The 24,058-nt window shown below is 40.9% G+C and overlaps 1 protein-coding gene across 5 annotated transcripts in view; it reads left to right on the top strand.

The window, feature by feature from the left end:
* The window catches only part of LOC137323846 (diacylglycerol kinase beta-like), a 479,766-nt gene that overhangs the window by 227,675 nt on the left and 228,033 nt on the right, over positions 1–24,058 (top strand). For all 5 annotated transcript variants that reach the window (XR_010963457.1, XM_067987851.1, XM_067987849.1 and 2 more), the window contains 4 exons: positions 12,465–12,514; positions 13,692–13,766; positions 18,921–19,040; positions 21,645–21,762. Coding sequence is in view for 4 of the 5 variants with exons in the window: in XM_067987851.1 (XP_067843952.1) it covers positions 12,465–12,514; positions 13,692–13,766; positions 18,921–19,040; positions 21,645–21,762 (363 nt within the window). In the remaining variant the exon portion in view is untranslated. The remainder of the gene's footprint in view (positions 1–12,464; positions 12,515–13,691; positions 13,767–18,920; positions 19,041–21,644; positions 21,763–24,058) is intronic.

Below are 24,058 nucleotides of genomic sequence, written 5' to 3'. Positions count from 1 at the left end.
TCACTCACTGTGTAGATCTCCCTCGGGATGAGATTGTCACTCACCGTGCAGATCTCCCTCGGGATGAGATTGTCACTCACCATGCAGATCTCTCTCGGGATGAGATTGTCACTCACTGTGCAGATCTCCCTCGGGATGAGATTGTCACTCACCGTGCAGATCTCTCTCGGGATGAGATTGTCACTCACCGTGCAGATCTCCCTCAGGTTGAAATGTTTCACATTTCTTTCAGCTTTCAAGCATTGGTAGGTTTCCGTGTCTAATCTTGCCTGATTGGCTGACTGGTGAGCAGTCAGCCAATCACTGTAGGAATTGCAGCTTAAAATAGTTCTTGGGGGAAAAAAAAGAAGCCGAGAAGATCCTGAGGTTGACACAATTCTTGCTTGTGGGAAAGAAATAGAACAAATAAAGTGGGTGCACCCCTGCCGTATTTACTGATGTTCTTCAGTTTTGAACAAAACATACAATTTCATCATCAATTCCAGTTGGAAATGTGCAGAACATTTGATTTGATATTCCACTCACAAAGGCAATGAGCCATTAGAATTATCAAAAATAGTAAATGTTTTTGCCTGGTTCATTTCTTAGTAATTATTATTGGAGCTCAGAAAAAGTCTTATGATTTTATTTTTAATGGGCTAAATGGAAAAGGAGCAATGGGATCTCGGGGTACAGGTTCACAAATCATTAAAACTGGCAACGCGGGTTAACAAGGCCATAAAAAATGAAAACAAAGCACTGGGGTTCATTTCTAGCATAATAGAATTGAAAAGCAGAGAAGTTATGTTAAACTTATAAAGAACCTTGGTTAGAGCACACTTGGAGTACTGTGTATAGTTCTGGTCTCCATATTACAGAAAGGATATAGAGGCACTGGAGAAGATGCAAAAAAAGATTTACAAGAATGATACCAGAACTGAAAAGTTTTAACTATCAGGAAAGATTGAACAGGCTGGGGCTCTTTTCTCTGGAGAAGAGAAGGGTGAGGAGCGACCTAATAGAAGTCTTTAAAATTATGAAGGGGTTTGACAGGGTAGATGTAGAGAAGATGTTTCCACTTATGGGGGAGTCCAAAACTAGGGGCCATAAATATAAGATAGTCACTAATAAAGCCAATAAGGAATTCAGGAGAAACTTCTTTACGCAGAGAGTGGTTAGAATGTGGAACTCGCTACCACATGAGCAGTTGAGGTGACTAGCATAGATGCATTTATGAGGAAGAAAGGAATAGAAGGATATGCTGATAGGGTTAAATGAAGTAGGGTGGGAGGAGGCTTGTGTGGAGTATAAACGCTGGTATAGACCAGTTGGGCTGAATGACCTGTTTCTGTGCTGTAAATTCTTTGTAATTCTATATCAAGGTTTTTCTGCTTGTGCATTTCCGAGCTGTGAAAATGTTGACTAAAAGTAATTTTGAAGAAGTAACATCCTTCATACCTTTATCTAAATATTCACCCATTCCTGTCCTGACATAATGTTCACCTGTGCGATTTGCAGGGCAGGACCACGAATGAGAGCCCAGGCACCTCTCCTTATCCTTGGCCCAGAGATGTTGAGAATTATTAACACCTCCACTGCTATCTCAGTTAACATCTATTGACTGCACACAGGCCAGTGTTGAACACGGGCCACACACTGTGTTTACCCACTGATCCATCCACCCCACCTTTGCTTCAAGGCTGATTTCTAATATTGTTGGAAGTTGTACCAGTACTGCAGTGACTCAGATATTGTGCGAAAGGTGAAAGAATGGCTTCTTAATTAATCCTTTCCTTTAATGTTACTGTTAGCAAAGGATGTTATAATTGCAGTGCAGTCCCACCGTTTGAACAGTGGGGAATTGGAGCTCGTGTTTCAGGTTTAATTATGTTGTTTCCTTTCTCTGTTGTTGAACTGTGACATGAGATTTTCATACTGAGATTGTTTTCCACCAGTGTGGTCACAATGCTGTATTTATTAACCAGGAAGGGCTCATTATTGCATTCAATGTTAAATATCTTGTTCCTTAGCACATGGCAATTAGAGGTGCTTATCTATTGTTGTCAACAGTGGTTTGAGTAATGACCTCTGTTTTACAAAAGATCTAATCTAATGTATGCTGATTTTTCTGTGCTTGTTACCAAAAGCTAATGATTATACACTTTTGGCCTAAGCAAGTAAATTAGGAGCATTGTAGCTTGTTAACGTGAGAACTTAGAAAAATTAAATGGAAATGTTTCTTTCCAGTCACACACACAATTTATGGGGTAGACTTGTAACCACGGGAATTTGCAGCATATTTTAAATCTGGGAGTTCTAGGTAAGGTTGGTTTCAATGCTAGATTTAAGCTGCTTCATTGCACATCAATTATTGTCTCCATTTGTTGTTTTTCAGAAAATACATTCTCTGCATGTCATACTTTAAAATGGGTTACCATAAATTGTGAGGTCTTAGGAACATAGAAACAAGAATTGCTAGACAAAAAAGACCAAGGTCCATCTAGCTCACCTTCTACCATCCTGGTAGTCGTATAATACAATGGTAATGGAGTTGTTGACTGATCATAGAAATCAATCTCTATCGATAGCCTTCAACAGACCCAGACATGACGTGAGGAAAATCCCAGTGGTGGAAAACTGTGGGAACTATAGATTCAAAGTCACCTGTTCCTCCCAAGCTTACTACACTTACCATATATCATGTCTCAAATTACTCATACCGTATCCCAAAATATTATTATCTGAAAGAAATGTATCTAATTTGCATTTGAATTAATCAATACTAACTGCTTCCACCGTCTCCCGAGGGAGTCTGTTCCATAGATTTACCACTCGCTCACTGAAATAATGTTTCCGCAGATAAGTTTTGAATTTACCTCCCTGGAATACTTATATCTGTATTTATATATCAAGAGGAACTAGGGGAGATTTGAATAAAATGCCCCAAAGTTCGGTGCTAGAACCCCTCTTCTCCTGGTATACACAAATAACTTGAAATTGCAGTATTAATGCAAGGTAGCTTAATTCACAGATGAGGCCAAGCTAGAGGGACTGTGGACTCTGAGGACGTTACCAAGAAATCAGTAGATCTAAATCCTTGGTTGATCTGTGATGCATGAAGTTCAACATGAATAAATGCAAGTTTTTGCATATCGGAAGTAATAATAGGAGGCGCCTGTACTTCAGGGATAGAATAGAACTTATCCCGAGGGGGAAATTAAAAGTGATCAGGGTGTTTGTTGGCTCGAGCACTCCATGTCCAAACAATGCGAGGCGGCAATAAATAAAACAAATAGGACGATGAGTTACATTCACAAACCTGTTGAGTTCACATCCCCACAAGTCATGCTGAACTTGTAAAGTGCCTTGGTCAGGCAGCATCTGCAGCACTGCATACAGATTTTGTTGTTGCAATATAACGGAGCTGTCCAGATCTTAAGGATAATACAGACACGACCAATAAAGCTGATCCCTGGTGTTGGAAAGAACTATGAGGAACAATTTGATAAGCTAGGGCTCTTCCTCCTGAGACATCGCCAAAAGATCTTTATATAAGATATCTAATGGGATAGAGGTAGTAATCCTGAATTATTACTTTCAGATATGCCATGGCAGCAAGGAGAGGAGACACGGTTGTGAAGACACTTTTATTTTTTTCTCTCAGATATCAGGAAGTATTAGTTTACTCGGAGGGTGATTAGCAGCTGGAAGGAGTAACGAAGAAAGGTTTTTGAAGCCAGGATACTGGACTCATTTAAGAAAATGGCTAGTTGCTGAAATAGAAAAATGGTACGATTGATATTGTGGAAGGATGAGATCAAATGGGCTGAAGGACTTAATTCATCTGCTCCTATCTTGTGATCTTGTGTGGTTAAATTGCCTAATTAAATGCATGCACTATATAAGGAAATGTGTGTAAGCACAGATTTGTTATCTAGGGAATTGCAGTGCTCAGAAGGAGGGTGTAAATGGGGTCGATTTTAGGATGGCTGAGCGGGTGCGCTCGTGGCTGAAATTCGGGATTCCCGGGGTGGGCCCGGAGCCCGGCTCCGACCTGCCCACATCCGGGTTCCCCAATGATGCACGTGCAGCGGGACTCCCATCGGCAATTAAAGCCGGCGGGATCCCAATTAAACCAATTATTTTGATACTTCAGGTCGTTAGCAGACCTGATTGGGAGGATATTTTAGGAAGGGTGGGATTTTCATCCAAACTGAGTGTATTTCCCGTACTGGGGGAAACACTCCCAGTTGAAATAGACGTGTTACAGCCACCAGCCTGTGGGAGCTGCAAAGGTCCATTTGACAGGTGGAGAGGGGGGGAGGGGAGGGGAGGGGGGGGGGGGGGGCGGGAGACCCTCACTCATTGCAGGAGGCCACTCTGTCACTTTGGACAAAGTTTGGCCTGCACCACCCTCCTCCTAACAATCAAATTCACCAACTTGCAACCTCAACCCCGGTGTCCAGACACATTTACCTATCTTGCGGACCCCCTCAAACGTACATAGCTGCAGTCATGACCTCCTCGGAGGACGAACAGCCTCACCGGCCACGCCATCCACCTCTGACATGTGGAGCTCCACAACACAGTGCTGTGACACATCCACCTGCACAGCAGGAGGGAGGGCAACCAGAGAGAGAGATGCGTCGCAGAGGGCACTACCCTCGCCACAGGATCCACAGACCGAGGCTCAGCTTTCTGGACCTCTCTGAGGAGCAGTGCACACGGAAGCTCAAAGTCACTCGACATGTAGTCGTGGACATCTGCAGCCTCCTTGATGCCGAGCTGCTCCCGGCTGGCCCGAGCACCATCCTCTTACCTGTCGCTGTCAAAGTCACCACTGCCCTCAACAACTTCTCCGGATCCTTCCAGGGTGCCACCGGGGACATCTCAGTCGTCTGCACAAAAGAGCCCTGCAAATACACCTACACCCACTCTGCAGTGACACAATGGGTGGCATCAGGTGGGGGTCTTCATGCTGATCCTCAGGAAAGGGAATTATTGCACACCGAGGTGTGTGTATCTGCGCTGGTGGATGGCTGGCTCAGATGTGACGATGCACCCTCAGAGGCCGGCAGGTCCTCTGAAGAATCGCCCTCCGCAGTCACAGCGGTCGCAGATGGCCCTGCAAGAGAACAGAAAGCAATATTAAGCATATGGACAGATGTTGAGGTGCTGCAGATGCCAAGTGATGCTAAGATCATTCGCTATCATGAGTGCTGAGTGTTAGATTTCTGTCACCAGCCGCTTGTGCACTCCCAGTCTCACGTCCGCCACGGACAGGCACTCCAGCGTGTGGCTTACTTCCAATGCCTGCTGCTCTGCGTCTGTTAGTGCCACCTGGTGTGGCGGGCCCCCTCCGATCTTTGCCCTCTCCCGAGCATTCTGGCATCTCTTCTCCTATTAAGGCAAAACACAGAGAGGCGTGATTGAGTGATGGTTGCATAGTGACCCGCTGCATGCATTGGTTTGGGTGGGGGTGACCGTGAGGGAGATGCATGGTAGGGTGCGTGTGAGACATAGCCATGAGATTGTATGAGGATTGGTTTGCGTCGTAGAGTTCAAATGGGAACTGGGGCGGTGAGTAAGTGCAGGCAAGGTGAGGATAATGGTTGAGTGGATGTGAGGAGTGATGCAAGAGCGTTGTGGTGGCAGTGCAGAAGGAGTTGTGTGGTGGTGGAGGTGATGTGGAAGACGGAGTGTGGGAGAATGCGTAAGTATACTCACTTTGGCTGACCTGGTTAGGTCATTAAAGCGTTTCTTGCACCGGACCCAGGTTCGGCCGACTTTGCTGCTGCTGCTGACCTCCTCTGCCACCTCGAGCCAGGCCTTCTTGGTGGCAGAGGGAGGGCACCTCCTCCCATCAGATGTGAAAAATGTTTCCCTCCTCCTCCTCACCCCATCGAGCAGCACCTGGAGTGAGGAGTCGGAGAACCTTGGAGCAGCCTTGTCTCTGGCCTGCTCCATGATCCAAAAATGGTTATTTGCTGCAGGAGGAGCATTGGAGGACTGCCCCTATAAATAGGGCTCCTCATGCTGACAGCCTGTGATCTGGGTGCGCAGCGCGCCCGCTGCGCAGGTCTGGAACGGGAAACCTGGAAGCACGCGTAAGTACCTTCAATTAGGCTGCAATCGCGTGCAGAGCATCCCAATTTCACTGGGCGCGTTACCCACACGCCCAGTCGACCGCCCGCTGCCAACCCACCTCCCTTCTAATATTGGGCCCAATGTGTCTGTGAAAACATATCTGAAAGGGCCAACCCAGTCTTCTCTGATCAAACCAGAAAAGTTCGACACGATCAAAACCAACACAGGTTCCCGGTGTTTGAAATGGTGCTGAAATTCCCCCCTTGCCCTTCCCACCCAAATATTTTAGATAACATACATTTTGCAATATTTGATCATGAAATGCTCACGTTCCATAACTAAACTGTATTTACTTTCCTCTGTAACGTGATGTTACCTGAAATCCTCTTTTACAAATGGGTTGCTTCAGTCAGAGGGAATGAAAAGGCAGAATAAAAAGCAAACGGTATCAAGGCAGAAGCACGAGAGTGGAAGCTCAGTGAGGAATAAGAAGATTGGAAGTATGAGCGCAGATACAAATGAAATATAAAAGAATATGAGGACATTTGTGATGGGGAAGGACACGCATGGAAAAAAGATAAAGAGAAACACTACTAAGGTGAGAAAAACACTTCACCGTAAAAAGAAAAAAATAACAATCTGAAGAAATATAATGAGAAATGATTCAGGTCAAGAGAAAATTAAAAGTAAGGGGTATGCAGAAAGTTAAAGGAAAGATTAAGTCATAAGGCTTCTCTGCAAGATAGAATCTTGTGGAATCAGTGGTAATCCACTGTGCTGGATTGAGAATTGGCTGAATGCTCATAGGCAGAAAGTTGTTGTCAATGGATTTGGATCTGCTTGGGGACCAGTTACCAGTGGTGTCCCACAGGGATCGGTGTCAGGACGATTTTCTCTTTGCTATCTTCATTAATGACCTAGATGTAAGTGCTGGGGGAATGATCTGCAAGTTTGCAGATGATACCAAGATATATGCGAGTGTTAAGGCTATAGAGGCTCAACTACTGCAAGCAAATCTCGATGTGTTGAGATATTGGGCTCATGTTTGGCAAATGATATTTAACTACCATCAATTAGTTAGGGCAGGACACTCTATGTTATTAAAAGAAGGGAGATGTTTGCTATTAAAACTAGTAGACTTTCCATATCCATACATTACATGAAATATGCTCACTGGTGCATTTGTATTACTACTTTATTGTCAGTACAAAGTGGTGTATAGAGCAGGGGGGATGAACATATTCCCTGGATGAAGTGGTCTCATCCCATTTTGGTTTGGTATCACATGAGGTGTAAATCTAGAGCAGTGTCAGATCTTGTTATAAAAAGTGCCCTTGGATATCCTGGAAACTTTTTAAACCTACCTTCAATTAATTTAAATGTTTAGATAGTGTGGCATTATCTGAACACCTAGATGTAACTCTGCGAACGGATCTCTTAAGCATGCACGTAACAACATAGGCACATTAGCTCTCTCCTGAGTACCAACCCAGCAGGAATCCAGCAATATAAACAGTGTGTTCTGTCTGTCTGGAACTGACATTCTGAGACTGGTAACTGCAGTGTAAATGCAGCATATATTTCAAGATCCATAGTACCTGTAACTAACAGACTATTTGTTTTACATTGTATAATGACATTGAAGTAGAATTAAAGAATTCTTGAAATGTTAAACATACTTCTACTATATAGGATCTCAGTGGTCAAAGACCACAGCAAACTCAAAGTTTTAAATAATATAACACCACAAATTGTAGATGGATTTAGATGGTTCATTGTCTTGTACCAGACAAACAAATTGCTTACAAACATAGATTTCTATATCATAGAAAGGGATATATCAACAAGAATTTGCATTTATATGTTACATTTAACATAGCGAGGCAAGGCACTTCACAGTGGCGTCAGACATGGAGAGGTAGCTAAAGGACCTGTTGAAGGGGTTGGTTTTAAGGAGGATTTTGAAGGTGGGGACATGTATCAAGATGAAGGTATTTAGGGAGAGAGTTCTGGTGTGTGAGGGAAAGATAGCTGAAGGCTCTGCCACTGAGGGAAGAATGGGGAACAAGTAGAACAGCCTTGGAAGAGTGGATGAGATGAGGCTATGAAAGGATTGGAAAACAAAAACAAGAATTTTGAAGGTGATGCACTGGGGATGGTGAGCTATTGAGGTTGGTAAGGATGGGGGGTGATGGGCGAGCAGTTTTTTGAACAGGCTAGGATGCGGGCAGCAGAGTTCTGGATACATTGGAGTCTGTATAGGGGGGGACTTGGAAGCCTGTGAAAAGGGCATTGAAAAAGTTGAGTCTGGTGGTGACAAAGGGGTGGATGAGAGTTTCAGCAGCAGCGGGGATGATGTGTAGATGGAGATGGGTAATGTTTCAGAGGTGAAAGTATCGTCAACAATGTGGGACAAATCGGATAGGTTGATTTCTTTTTTATTGTATTAGGAATGAGTATACATTGGATTTGTGTGTTTATATAGGATTTAGATTTGACTAATTTGGAGAGTTGCCAAAATTTGGGGTATGGAATCAAGGTGAAGAGTTGGAAAACCACAGCACTTACTAAGCCCCAATTCAGGCATAGGGAGAGGCTGAGGCTTTCAAGGAAGAAAACTTTAATAACAACAACTTGCATTTATATAGGGCCTTTAGCGTAATAAAATGTCCCCAAGTGCGTAAGAAGATGCAAAAGACAATTCAATGGATAAATATAATAATTTCTTGTTATTGTAAAATAAGTAGCTTTTACATTTAAAAAAAATGTTTAAACCCTTATTTTGAACTTTAGAAATTTCAGATACTGAAGAAGAAAATGGAAAAAAAATCAGAAAGCATTTTGAGACATTTGCGGGAACATGGTGGCCAAATTATGCAATCACAGGGTGACAAGTTTATATGGGTAAAACCCATTATATAAGTGGCTGTAGGAACTTATAATAGGAAAGAGTCTTGACACAAAAAGTGTGTCAAAAGCATGACAAAAGAAAGTCAAGTTAAGGATGTGCAAGTAGATGTAAGACTTTTAATATAAATAGGTATACTTAAAGATAGTTAGTCTCCGTATTTAATTTTACATGAACTTTTTTGTTACTTAAAGGGTTTAATGAAATGGTTGCTGTCCAAATTAAAAGTTCAGTTTAGTGGCACAGTATATCGATGCTTCAGTGCATTTTGTCAAGTGGCAGGATGCAGATTTGCATCTGTTAAAATCCTACCATTGGCCATGTCATCACGAAGGCAGTGAATTGAGGCCTGGCATTTCCATATGGAACAGTGGCGACATACTGAAGGCAAGGTTCCACTAACTGCTTTCATGTACCTCCTACCAGATGAACAATGTGGGAGCTGGTTAGAGAACAGTGCGCAGAATCTAACAGAATTTTTGCAGTTGATGCCAATGAGGGGTAGAAAACCAATTTTAAAATGCGGATAAGTAATGCACCTTCTTCCTCTACGATGATTAACATTGATTTGCACTGAAACTGCTGTTCAGAATTTATCCTCCACTTGATCTAGCTTTTCTGGTTTACTTCTTCGCTGTTGTTATTTTTGTTGTGTCTTTCAACAGATATTCATTTCCTTCATTTATGTCATGTTTCAGAAAGTGTATTATAAAATTGAAAATTATATGATCACCAACTTTTTGAGCTAGTTCTTTAAGTTTGATTTTAGAGCAGCCAGTTGCTTCCAGCTGATTTTTTAAGGTTATTAGAGCAAAATTTAGTTGGTTAGCCCAAATATCTGGTTGGCAAGCACAGGAACCTAATTTTTCATTTTGTTTCCCAAGGCAAAAAAATCAAGTGAGGGGGAGAAAAGTGCTATGTACTGTGTAATATGTTACTCAAAAAGCGCAACAAAAACCCTTGAGTGTGAAAAATGTACTTTTTTAAAAAATCAATTTCAAGTATCAACCCTGACCTTTGGGGGGATATTCCTTGGGAGCAGTTGGCTCCAGCAAATACAATGCTGGGAAAAAAATTAATGACCATGTTGTCCATGTTACTGTGCATTAAGGAGCCAAATCAGCACCGGATGAAACTGCAGAAAAAAAAATTAATTAGACTTTCAGCCACAAAAGTAGCTAAATTCAGTGCTGAAGACAATTAGCAACTTAGAAAATGTGTGAACACATGATGGCTGTAAAAATTCTGTTAGATTTATGACTGCTGAATATTAGAAAGTTGAATTAGCAAAATAGGTGAGACTACAGCACCTTTCTTATATTTGTAATAGTCTGTGAATATACAATATGTCAGCTTTATTATTTATAAGAACATAAGAAATAGGAGCAGGAGTAGGCCATTCGGCCTCTTGAGCCTGCTCTGCCATTCAATAAGATCATGGCTGATCTTCGACCTCAACTCCACTTTCCCACTCGATCACCATATCCCTTGATCCACTTAGAGTCCAAAAATCTATCGATCGCATTCTTGAATACACTCAATGACTGAGCATCCACAGCCCTCTGGGGTAGAGAATTCCAAATATTCACGACCCTCTAAGTGAAGAAATGCCCCCTCATCTCAGTCCTAAATGTCCGGCCTCTTATCCTGAGACTATGTCCCCTAGTTCTAGACTCTCCAGCCAGGGGAAACATCCTCTCAGCAGCTACCCTGTCAAGCCCTCTTAGACTCTTATATATTTCAATGAGATCACCTCTCATTCTTCTAAACTCCAGAGGGTATAGGCCCATTCTACTTAATCTTCATAGGACAACCCTCTCATCCCAGGAATCAATCTAATAAACCTTTGTTGCACCAAATCTAAGGCAAGTCTATCCTTCCCTAGGTAAGGAGACCAAAACTGCACAAAGTAATTCAGGTGTGGTCTCACCAAAGCCCTGTATAATTACAGCAAGACTTCCTTACTTTTGTACTCCAACCCCCTTATAATAAAGGCCAACATACCATTTGCCTTCCTAATTTCATGCAGAAATATTTGTTGCAGTCCTCAAAAGGATTGAAACCAATTTAAACTCTATTTTTTCAAGGATACAGAAATAGAGGATAGGGTCAATGTGATTTTTCATTTATAGGCCCATTGTAACAAGTGGTGTAATTTCGGTGCTCTGTGTGTTACTGAAACTCTTTTTAAAATAATTACCTTGATTTTCAACTGTTGCTTGCTATATGAAGTATATTTTTCATGAATTAAAAAAAAATTCCATTTTGAAGTGTTACACCACTGGAATGCACTTTACTTGCACAGGACATCATTGGTAATTATATTGAGTTTAGTTGTATGCTTCAGAATATTCTGCTGTGACTAAGCCACCCTCTGGTTTGGTCATGAATGAAGCAGGGCTCACTTTGTAAGTCGATATCCTTTATCACAGCAGATTGTTTGTGTTCAAGAATTACAGTCATCAGTTGAGACTTCAAATATATTTTCCCGTTTGTTCAGTGACACTGGCTCCTTATAATAAGATGGTACCAGATAAAAATGCACAGGTGCTATCTCCTTACCACCAAACATTCATCTCGTCCATACAATTCTTACCATGAAGATTTTTGGCTTTTGCATCACATAAACCCCCAATATTTTCCACAGTAACGAATTTGAAAACATGTTTACAAACAAGACATTTTATAAATTTATTAACCCAGAGGAAAATATCAGGGACTGACTCAAAAAGGTGCCTTATTGGAATAAATTCCTATATTCCTACTGTCTAAGCCATAAAGAAAAATGTTTATTGCTGTATTTGTAAGGAACTGTCAAATGTCCTTATTAGCATTATGCACAATATCACTTTAATTGCAACAGAGCAATATTATGCACAATTACAGCAAATGATTGTCGACCAGAAGATAATTCCCAAAATTTATTGTCTGGTGTGAGGGGTGGGGAGGAGGGTGGAAGAGATCCTGTAAGCCTATTTAGTAGTTTCTTTCAGGAATCCTGGGATAGTCTCTCTAGCAGTTTGGATCTTATTCTTACAAACCAAACTATCCTATCTTCATGTTCTAGCATTGGTAAATCACAAAGATCTTGCCGTACTTTAGATTGTTAGTGTAGCGTTCATGGATTAGCAATTGAGCGGAAGCCTCTTTTGATTAGTGGTGCAATCTGTTCTATGAACAAAATAATGACAGGTTACGGAATCCAAACATTTCTGAGGTAAATCTGAGAGACAAAAAGGCACAGTAGAGAACCTCCTCTTCCCCTTCCCTTCCCCATAAATAATTTTGAAGAAGGAAAATCATATTTACTCATTTACATGATTCTGACAATTGCCACTGATTTCTTAAAATGCAAGCTGCTTGTTAATACTAAGCTTCTACTTATTTCAAGTCACATAGAGAATAAAGATATGAAAATTCAGCTGATCAAAATAATTAATATTTGAGGTTCAATATTGGAACCACTTTCTAATATTTCTTTTTTTGACAGTTATGTTTCGACTCTATGACACAGATGGAAATGGTGTTCTGGACAGCTCAGTAAGTTTTTTTTATTTAATAGTTTGTAAAAAGTTCACTTTGTTAAAACTGTAATCTTTGAGACGGGTCTACCCTACACAAATACTGCAGGAAGATGACTCTCTCTTTTTCAAAGTACATATTTTTCTTGAATTTCACAACAGAAGTAACAGTAGGATTTAACAATTTTATCATTTCTAATGCAGTTTTGCCTGCAGTATTTAAATATCGTGAACTTCAGTGTTTTAATGCATCAGCAGGGATTATTCATCCAACGAGGGCACGACAGCCAGGCCCGATCCTGTCCTCCCCCATTTTAATACACACACACTTTGCAGCAAGGGTCATTGGACAGCAATTAGTAGCAGTAACTCAGGCTGTTGCCCCCTCACCGTCACCACCCTTCCCTAACTTGGGGTGCTGAGGACAGTTTCACTGCCCAAACTGCTGTTGCAGCTGTGATCAGTTAATTCAGCACAGATTTTCCTGGTCTGCATGGCTCAACACCACATTAGTCAACAGTGTGTTTTAAAAAAAAACTTAGCTATAAAGAAGAAAGTCGAGCAAAAGACACAAAGGCCTCAAATAATTTTAACGTACAATAATTTAATTTTACAGCACATCTTGATGTAGAGCGGAGAGAGATAGAAAGATACCTTAGAGTTATGATGGTAATTGCTTCTGGAATTTCTATGTCCAGAAAAGGTGGTAACGCTATTAGAATGTTTAGCCAGAACAAGAAAATGTAAGTCCACAGAAAGTAAGCTGAGGTTTTCACAATGCAGTAATCAATCCACAATTAGAGTATTGTATCGGTTTTCCCCAGCATGCCACAAAATAAGATACTTGCATTGGAAAGGTTACAGTGAAGAGCAGCAATACTGGTTCCAAGTGTAAATGGGAGGTACCTGTAAAAGGTGCTGTTTTGATTTCCTTCCTGTTTCATCTTTGTCTTTAATCTGTTTTGGGGAAAAAACTGAAATAGAGTTTGATTTGTAGGCTTGTTTACCCTGTTTATACAGTGATTTGAATTGATCTTATAAATTGACATTGTAAATGATTCATATTCCAATATCTATAAGTGTTTTTTGTAAACAAAGACAAATTGAGCTGCTTGTGCTGAAGTGGGTTCCATTATTGCTGTATTTGGCTTGTAAATGGTCAGAAAGTTAATTTTTGTTTTTACTTTTAAATGCAGGAATTAGATCGTATCATTAACCAAATGGTCCATGTAGCAGAATACCTGGAATGGGATGCTACTGAACTCAGGCCAGTAAGTATTGCTAGAAGCTCAATTGTTTTCTCTTATTAAGTAAGTGATAGTATTGACTGCAACTCATGTTAGTATGATGACATGCTTATACAACATTGTCAAACATTTAAAGACCATATTACATCCTACTAAATAAACGCTTGGTATCCTCTGCAAGCTTCATATTATGTTTCTTATGTTAATAGAAGTCACATACCCATCTATTATTTTTGTTACATTTATGCCTTCACTGAGCTACCATTAAAATGGTCACAAATCATTAGGACAGAATTAGCTTAATATTTCATATACAACATGCTGCCAACATGTTGCCTGTTTATTTTGAAGTATTTTATTCACGAAACAACTTCTTGAGAGTTTGTTATTTGTCTCCGGTCTTTTGTTGATTTTGGGCCACATTGCATGACATATTTATAATTTCACCAGCCTTCCCTACATCCACATCTACCCTACAGTAAACCTTCCTAAAATCAGTGGGAAAACCAACTGGGAGAGAAAAAATTAAATTATCTCAAAAGATCTTGTAGCCTAAATTATGTAATGCAAATATCAGAGTGCAGTGTGTAGAAATACATGTGGATATAGGATATTTTGTGAATGGTTTATACGGATGATGTCCTAATAAAAGGACATTTGCTTCCAATTTTCTGTCTCACTAACAGATAATCTTTTTGAGAATTAAAATAGCTGAGATTGTGTCTGCCTCTGCCTAAGCGGATTTGATTGTATGTGTTAATATGCTGGTAGTTGTGTTAAGTGATAATCCATAAGTGCTGATTTTTCAGTTGGGAGGACCATAGGGTACCAGGGCAACGCTGGACACAATTCCATTTTCTGATTTATCAGGTCATAAAAATATAGTGAACCAATGCAAGAGTAAGACCAATGCTGCAGTGTTTTTTTAATGAACTTGTTTACCTGGCAGGTCAGAGTTCCAGTGATTTTGAATTTAAGATTCCCTGGACCTTTTTCTGCTGCTCTATCCACTTGGTTCATTACAGTCAATTTTATCTTCTCCCCAAAGGTAGAGACATTTGACTATTTAGTCACACGGTCAGACATGCCTATTGCACAAATTACTAGACTCAGGAAGCCCCTAATTGTTTACCAGAATTATTGGAGTTTAAAATAAATAATAAACCACTTCTTTAACCACACAGCTATTAATGTCTTCCCACAACTAAATTTGTTACATTATTCAGTTTTTCCTACATCGCCCTGCGTTATCTGGACTTGTATCAAATGTCAGAGATTTCTTGCTAATAGTGTGATTTTTATAAGATTCCCAGTCATCAATGCAAGTTCACAATATGCTTGTTCATTTCACCCTTTACCACCCATCCCTTCTCTTCTTCAAAGTCATCATTGCCTATCTCCCCACTAAGGCCCTTGGGTGAATTCCTCAAAGATCTTCTCCCAATTTTTCTTGATTAGCCTTTGCAAGAGGCAAGACCCTTCGTCCTTGTTGATTTCAACCTTCTCTTAAATTTCTTCTGTCCTCTTCATTCAATTTCACTGTCCTCCATCCCTCAATCAACCTCCTCGCCACCCCCTCCCCCCACACTCATGGCCACCTCCTTGAACCTACCATCATACAGAGCCAAGGGAGTGACCATGAAGGAGTTTACCACCTTCAAGGTGCCTCCATCACTGACACGGCTTCCACTTTCAAAACCCTACCAAGTGCCTCACAGTCTACTTCCCTCTTCTACACCACCCAATGTGAGGACTCCAAACTTGAGTTTGTACTCAAATTGGCAGGATATGACTAGTGGTGTCTCCCAGGCATCTGTGCTGAGGTCACAGCTTTTCACTATATTTATAAATGACTTGGATGAAGGAATAGAGAGTCATATATCTAAGTTTACTGACAACACTCAGTTAGTTGGCACAGTAAATAGTGTAGATAGGAGCAAAATGTTGCAAAGGGACATTGGTAGATGGGCAAAACTGTGGCAGATGGAGTTCAGTGTGGGAAAGTGTGAGGTCATCCACTTTGGACCGAAGAAAGATGGATCAGAGTATTTTCTAAATGGCAAGAAGTTGGAACTGTAGATTAACAGAGAGATTTTGGGGTCCAAGTACAGAAATCACTAAAAGCTAGTGGGCAGGTACAAAAAATAATTTAAAAGGCTAATGGGATATTGGCCTTTATCTCAAGAGGGCTGGAATACGAAGGGGTAGAAGTTATATTACAGCTGTCCAGAGATCTGGTTAGACCCCATCTGGAGTACTGCATTCAGTCCTGGGCACCGCACCGCAGGAAGGATATATTGGCCTTGGAGGGGGTGTAGCGCAGATTCACCAGAATGATAATTTAACCCTTTTAGTCCCAGTATCAGGAAAGGTTGCATAGACTCGGCTTGTATTCTCTTGAGTATAGAAGGTTACGGGTTGATCTAATTGAAGTGTTTAAGATGATTAAAGGAGTTGATAGGGTAGATAGAGAGAAACTATTTCCTCTGGTGGAAGAGTCCAGAACAAGGGGGCATAACCTTAAAATTAGAGCTAGGTCGTTCAGGGGTGATGTCAGAAAGCACTTCTTCATACAAAGGGTAGTGGAAATCTGGAATTCTCTCCCCCAAAAAGCTGCTCTGGCTAGGACAATTGAAAATTTTAAAACAGATTTATGGATTTTTGTTAGGCAAGGGTATTAAGCATTACGGAACCAAGATGGGTAGGTGGAGTTAAGATACAGATCAGCTGTGATCTAATTCAATGGCGGAACAGGCTTGAGGGGCTGAATGGCCTACTCCTGTTCCTATGTTGAGTGCCCCAGGTGTATGACAGGCCTAGTTGTCCACCATTAGTTCTAGCTGGAACACCTTAAGAAATGTCACTTCTCCCTCTCCACCAACAAATCTTCCTATTACCCCAGAATTATTCTGGAAGGTAAAGATAATACCAGATTCCTCTACTCAATGACTAATGCACCTCATTTTCCACCACACCCTCCAAAGCCAAGTATCAGAAACTCATGGATTTATTTTTTATCTTCAGGATTAAGATCATCTGCTCAGCTGCCTTAGTCACTACCACTCACCATACTTCAGCACCAACCTCTCATATCACTGCAGTTTATCTATTCTCTGCCCCCTCCCCCTCCAGTTCTTATCAGGCAACTTTCCTGCATAAGAATCCTCACTATCTCCTTGACCCTCTCCCAAACCAAATTCTGACCGCACAGGTACCTTTCCTTGGCTTTTTGCTTTTAAACATCATCGGTGACTCCCTTTCCTCAGGCACTCTTCTGCTACCTTCAAAACTTCAGTTATCATCCTCTCCTCAAAAAGCTAATCTTTTATCGCCTCAGTCCCCTCCAACTTATACCCCATCTCTAACTTTTGCTTCCTCTATGAGGTCCTGGAGGGCATTCTCACCACACAACTCTGCATTCACCTCACCCAGAATTCCCTTTAAATCCCTTCACGATGGCTTCTACCCTGCCCACAGCACCAAGAATACCATGGTCATAGTCACCAATTATATCGCCTGTGACTGCCACCATTGCACATTATCTCTCTATATCTTCTTGGACCTCTTTGTGATATTCGATAAAGTCAACCAATCTATCCTCCTCCCACTGTCTCTCCTTGGTGATCTTATTTGGTTCCACACATACCTACCCCTTAATAGCCAGGATATCTCATGCAACAACTTGTTCTCCCATTCCGGCAGTAACCAAGGCTCCATCCTTGACCACCTCTTACTCCTCATCTACATGCTGTCTCTCAATAACTTTAACCATAGGCACAGTATTAGCTGCCTCATGTATGCTGGTAACACCCAGTTTTATCTCTCTGCCACCACCCTCAAGTCAATAACCACCACTGTGCTATCTGTTTGCTTGTTCAACGTCATGATTGCGTCAGAATTTTCTAAAACTTAAAATTGCCAAGACAAAAACAACCTTGTTCAGCTCCTGCCAAAAATGCTGCACGTGTCCCCCAAACCCATACCCTCTCCGCAGCTCACTCAGATTGAACTCAATGGTGTGCACCCTCAGTATCCTACTTGACCCTGAGTTCAGCTTCAAACTCCAGCTCAAAATCATGAAGGGTCTAGACAGAGTAGATAGAGAGAAACTGTTCCCATTGGCAGAAGGGCCAAGGACCAGAGAACAAAGATTTAAGGTGATTGGCAAAAGGACCAAAAGTGACATAAGGAAGAACTTTTTTACACCGCGAGTGGTTAGGATCTGAAATGCACTACCCGAGGGGGTGGTGGAGGCAGATTCAGTCATGGCCTTTGAAAGGGAACTGGATAAGTACTTGAAAGGAAAAATTTGCAGGGCCAAGGGGAAAGGGCGGGGAAGTGGGACTAGCTGGATTGCTCTTGCTTAGAGCCAGCGCGGACTCGATGGACCGAATGGCCTCCTTCCGTGCTATAGCATTTCTATGATTCTATCTTATCCATCACCAAGACTATCTATTTTCACCTCCATAACTTCACCTGCATCTGCCCTTGCCTCGTCCATACTACTGCTGCAACCCTGATCAATGTCGTCTTCATCTCTAGGTTCCACTCCAATGTTCTCCCAGGATCCATCCTACATAAACTCTAACTTATACAAAATTCTACAGCCCCACCATGTCCCACATTAAATCTAGCTCACTATCACTCCTATTCTCACTGACCTCCATTGTCTTTTTGTCATCCAATCCTCGTCCCCGTTTACAAATCTCCCTGCAACCACGTCACTCCCTACATTTTCAATTCCTCCGCTCCTTTGTGCCAGCTCATGCCCTCTGCTCTTCCAGTTCCAGCTTCCTGTGCATCCCCTCTCATTCCCTTCCACCTTTGATGGCAGAGTATTCAGCTATCTTGGCCCTACACTCTGGAACTCTTTCATTTTGCCACCTCTCTCCCCCTTCCCCATTTTCAAAAGCCTTCTCAAAATTGATCTCTTCAACCATGCCTTTGGCCATCTTCCCTCGCGCCAATGTTAATGCTCATCATCCAATTTTGCTCCTTTGATAAATATCTTAGGATGTTTATAGGAAGAGCTGCGTTATGCTGTCTCATGTAACTTTTGAAAAGAACAGTAAATGCATAAATGCTAACTTAGTATTTATTTTAAAAGCATGCAAAATAGTTGTTTAAGAAAATATCTTCATGTTAGTGGATTATATGTGTTGATATGTTACACTGCAGATACTTATGGAGATGATGGAGGAAATAGACTATGATCATGATGGTACAGTTACACTGGAAGAATGGATAAGAGGAGGAATAACTACCATTCCATTATTGGTCCTCCTTGGCATGGAGACAGTAAGTACAGGGATGCAAACACTCATCAGTGACAATTATAGAGCTATTCAGTAGAACTTTAAATATTGAGTCAAGCTTTTAACAACCATCATTGGTTTCTTCACAACAACTTGCGGTACAGAATAATGACATTATCTGACTGTCTACTGAAGTTTATGGTATAGTGCGAATAATTTTAATGTATTAATAATAAAAATGTTAATGGGTCAATGATACAGCTTAACTATTTGAACCATTATGGTAAGTAATCTTCATTACATTGAAGAAATGATAGGAATATAGCCCAAATAACGATAACTAAGCAGTGGTAAGTGCTATACCTACTGCCCCGCCGAGAATGCTGCAAATTCCGAGCCAGAATCTGAATTTATCACCAGCGTAAGTTAAGCCATCTAATCAGAAGTGAGTTCAAATTATTGTAATCTATTGCCTTAGTGAGTTATAGTGAAGTATTTTCCGGATGTTATTGCATTCTGATGAATGTTAATGATCGTATTGGTGAGACTAAAGATTGAAAAGGAGATGAAGAGTGGACTCAACAGGCAACCATGTTTTGTAGAAGGAGAACTGTTTATCTAGTTCTCCTGTGTTAGAAATGGTCTCTAATCAGGTACTATCCTGTGGAAGATCCTTCCAGTGCAGGATCCTCCCAAAGCGCTCAACCAGGGCTCAATCTCTGAATAAATCAAAGGTATATCATTTTTTTTAAAATCATACAAAAATGTAATGGGCATGAATATAATTTTTTTTGAAATGGTTTAATGTGGCACATGTTGTTCTACTGGTAGACAGAATTAGTAATATATTTTAAATATTGTATGATCCATTCCTTGACATTTACTACCTCAGACTGTAAGGAAGATTACACCCCTATATATATTGGTTTTAAACTTGCATAGTTTTTATATTTCTATCTCCAATGTTGTTTTCTCCCTCCATGATAATTTTCAAACCCAGTTTATATGTGGATTGCTGGAAATTTCAGTTATGTAAGACACTCTTATCCTGTGACTGATTTTACTTGTGCCACTTGCAATAGAGAAATTATTTTCTCCACATAATCATTGCACTCATTGTCCAGTATATACATTCAAAATAATGCATAATATTACATGACACAAGGGAGTTTGTTGCAGAATTGCAATGTACAACACTTGTCCAAACTCGTTGGTATCTGTGCATTATGTCGCAACATATATCAGTGTGATCTGTGAACTTGTTTTAACTCATATGTTCAAAAATTATTTGAAGAGTGTGACCTTTAGTTTGCTGTTATCCATCAAGACCTCGTCTGAGGACAACATGACTCCAGTAGTGAAGCAGGTTGACAGGGTGATGCACATAAAACTGTCCAGAATTGACACTTTACTAATGTTAATTGGATCCACCCTCTCCCTCCTGATAATTGGCTCAAGTAGTGTTATTGCCATGTTAAAGCTATGTTAGAATTTGCAAACTGATATTGCAACCAAAGTGCGACTTAGCACCTTCACTGTCACTTATCACAGAGCAATATGTTGGTACAAACATTGCTGCCAGTCAGTAAATCACCTGCCTTTGGGGCTTGTCTTCCTGTGGAAGTAGGAATCCTTTGCCAGAGCGCCTTATACCTTTCTGATAAATAGTGTAGCACTGTGACTAGAAGGGTCAGCCGTGCTCAATGGTAGCACTCACGCCTCTGAGTCAGGAGGTTGTGGGTTCAATTGCCACTCCAGATATTTGAGCGCATAATCTAGGCTGGCACTATTGAGTATTGAGGGAGCGCTGCACTGTTAGAGGTGCTGTCTTTCAGATGAGTCATTAAGCTGAGGCCCCATCTGCCCTATCAGGTGGATGTAAAATATCCCATAGCACTACTTCGATGAAGAGCAGGGGAGTGCTCCCTGGTATTTTGGCCAATATATGTCCCTCAACCAACATCACTAAAACAGATTATCTGGTCATTATTACATTGCTATTTGTGGGATCTTGCTGTATGCAAATTGGCTGCCGTGTTTCCCACATTACAACAGTGACTTCGCTTCAGAAGTACTTCAATGGCTGTAAAGTGCTTTGGAACATCCTGAGGTCGTGAAAGGCGCTGTATAAATGCAAGTCTTTCTTTCTTTCTTACTATGCTGCAATAAATGAGGACTTATTTGCAGGTTCTGATTTCTTGTTGAGGTGTCGCTTACCGGCATAGACCTGTTGGACCGAATGGCCACCTTCTGTGCTGTAAACTTATATGCTAATGAGAGAGAGAATATATCTGTCGCAGTTTATTGTATACTGTGTTTATGCTATTGAGTATGTCACTGATTTTTCCAGACCATGAACCTCTGTCGTAAGTATTTTGCATAGCAATCTCAATTTTCTGTTTAATAACTTGCTGTGCTTAACAGGTTGGAATAAATTGTGCTTCTGTCATTTGGACGTACATTTCCATCAGATATGAATAAAATGCGTGCTATGCATTTAATATATAAAAAAAAATCTCCAATATTTAGAAGGACTAAAAATCATACGGATGAGAAATAAGAAAAGGAGAACCATTCCAGCATTTCAATGGAGTATGCTTCCTGTGATGGTACTGTTTGTTTTAATTGTGTACTTTTTTCACTGCAGAATGTGAAAGATGATGGTAAACATGTTTGGCGATTAAAACACTTCAACAAGCCTGCATACTGCAACTTCTGTCTGAATATGCTATTGGGTGTTCGAAAACAAGGTCTTTGCTGTTCCTGTAAGTAAATACTCCATGTATTTTAGTACTGCAGCATACATAGTTAATGGAAGCTGTTGTGTTTAAGTGTTAAGTACCATTTTTTCTGCGCATCCACATACATTTATGCAGCTCTCTTTGATATGATGCAGGATAAAATAGTTCTCTTACATCTGATTTCATATTTGCATTTTCAGTTTAAGATAATTTAGCTGCTTTCAAAAGTACTTGCCTATTCAGTCTTGAATGGCATGCAAATTTCACCAATATAAAACAGATGAAATTCCTAATTATAAATTGCTCTGTGCATTTTAGGTAGCACATGTGCTAAACCTGCGTTAACATATAGCAATTTGGTGTGTTTGTAGTAATGCAGTAGTTGATGCCTTTTGCCATGTTGCTGAAGGCATTCTGGTGGGGGAGGGGGGAGAGACAAGAGGTATAATGTATAAATCCTGTGTTAATGCTATTTTTGCTTGTTGAATGCTGATTAAGCACAAATTAAATGGTTTTGTTCAAGTCTGCTGATTCTTACTCTGAATGTATTTTATGTTAATTGCCCAGAAAGTTGAGGCTAAAACAGGCCATAGTTGGCCACAGGCCATAACCTGCCATAGTTACCACACAGATTTCATTCTAAATCTCACAAATTCAAGGGCCACAAAACTTTCGCACGCATGGAATTCCCTACCCCACGCTGTAGTATTGGCTTTCCTCTGAAGTTATCCGACCTTTTTAAATTTGTTTTTAAAAAAACTACTGATAAATGACAGCAACTTTCAAAGAACTGCTTTTCTTCCTGTGGAGAGTATCATGTGATACCAGTCAGGCAATGGGATAGTTTGGCATAAATTTTAGCAAAGGGGCTGCAAAAACCGCAAGAAAGTCCACTTCCAGTCACAGTGCCACTGTTTCAGTGCACTCCATGCTTCTGCTTTTACAAGAAGGCTTTGTTGAGGCTTTTTGCTCTTCTTTCTTTTTGAAAAAGTTAATTTTTCTGTGGTTTATTGATGTCATGTGGTAAAGGGTTTAATTCTATTTTTAATTAGGTTTCATACTTAATCTCATTTTCAATATTTTTTTCCCTGCGTAAGGGAATTTGAGGCTGATTTCCCGAGGCTTCGCTCCCAGGACGGAGCCTTTTTAGGCAGAAACATGGGTCAGATAAACTGATCCAGCAGGCCAGCCTTCACAATTTCTGGAAAACTGGTAAGAGCCATAAAACGGGCAGACCAGTCACCTTGTCCAGTTCTCCTCTGCGCACTCCCTGGACATTTAGTAATGTGTCGCAGAAATTCAAGGGATCTGCCACGGAATTTGATTGGGCTACTTGCAGAAATTAGGTTTTGAGGTACTGCAGAATTCTGTGGAGCCTGATTTTAATAGAACTGTCTTTGGAGTACTTTTTTGGTGGAACACTGCTTCCATTACTCCAATGGAGACTTTGAATGAGGAGCAGGAACCCCAGGAAAGGGGAGATCAGGAGGTTAGAGGGCATGGAATACATTTCCACAAGGAGTTAGTTCTATTTAGCAGAGTGTAAGTACCAGAGTTTGTAGGCATCTTGATATAATCCACCTCCTGAAGTTCATACAGGAAAGTTGGGTTAAAATCTGTCTGAACAAGAAAGCTATTTTTGAACTGTGCCATCTGGCAGAAGAAAAGCTGCAGCCCAAGACCACGGAGATAAAGTCACGACTGGTTTATATTTTTACACCACCAGCTCCTTTCAGACACCTTCAGGAGACTTGACAAGGATCAACCAGTTTGCTTTGCACCTTCAGCATTATTGAAGTCACAGATACCCTATTTCAACATAGCACATGATAGTACCGAGGGGGTGCTGCGTTGTAAGAGGTGCCGTCTTTCGGATCAGATGTTAAACTCAGGCACTTCTTGCCTTTTCAAGCGAACATAAAAGATCCCACAGCAGTTTTTCGACAAAGAGCTAGGAATTTCACCACCAAAACAGATTAATTTTTCATTCATCTCATTACTGTTTGTGGGACCTTGTTGTGTGCAAATTGGTTACCACATTTGCCTGCAAAATAACAGTGGCTGTACTTCAAAACTAATTTATTGGCTGTGAAGCACTGTTAAGAATTTGGGTCTGTGGTAGATACCTTCTGGGGTTCAGCATCGTCCGTCGCTCCCTTAAGCGGTCTGACACTTTACTTTTAGAATTTTTGACTGGCGCTGCCCGATGATGGCATAATCCAGGTATTGTAACAGTAGAATTCCCTTGTGTTCTAGACTAAATCCTTGTGTTTCACACATGTATTTTTTCACTCTCTCCAAAAGCAGACCAAGTCAAAGG

The sequence above is a fragment of the Heptranchias perlo genome, chromosome 7 (genome assembly GCF_035084215.1).
Source record: "Heptranchias perlo isolate sHepPer1 chromosome 7, sHepPer1.hap1, whole genome shotgun sequence".
Classification (NCBI taxonomy): Eukaryota; Metazoa; Chordata; class Chondrichthyes; order Hexanchiformes; family Hexanchidae; genus Heptranchias; species Heptranchias perlo.
This window is presented reverse-complemented; position numbering and strand designations above follow the sequence as displayed.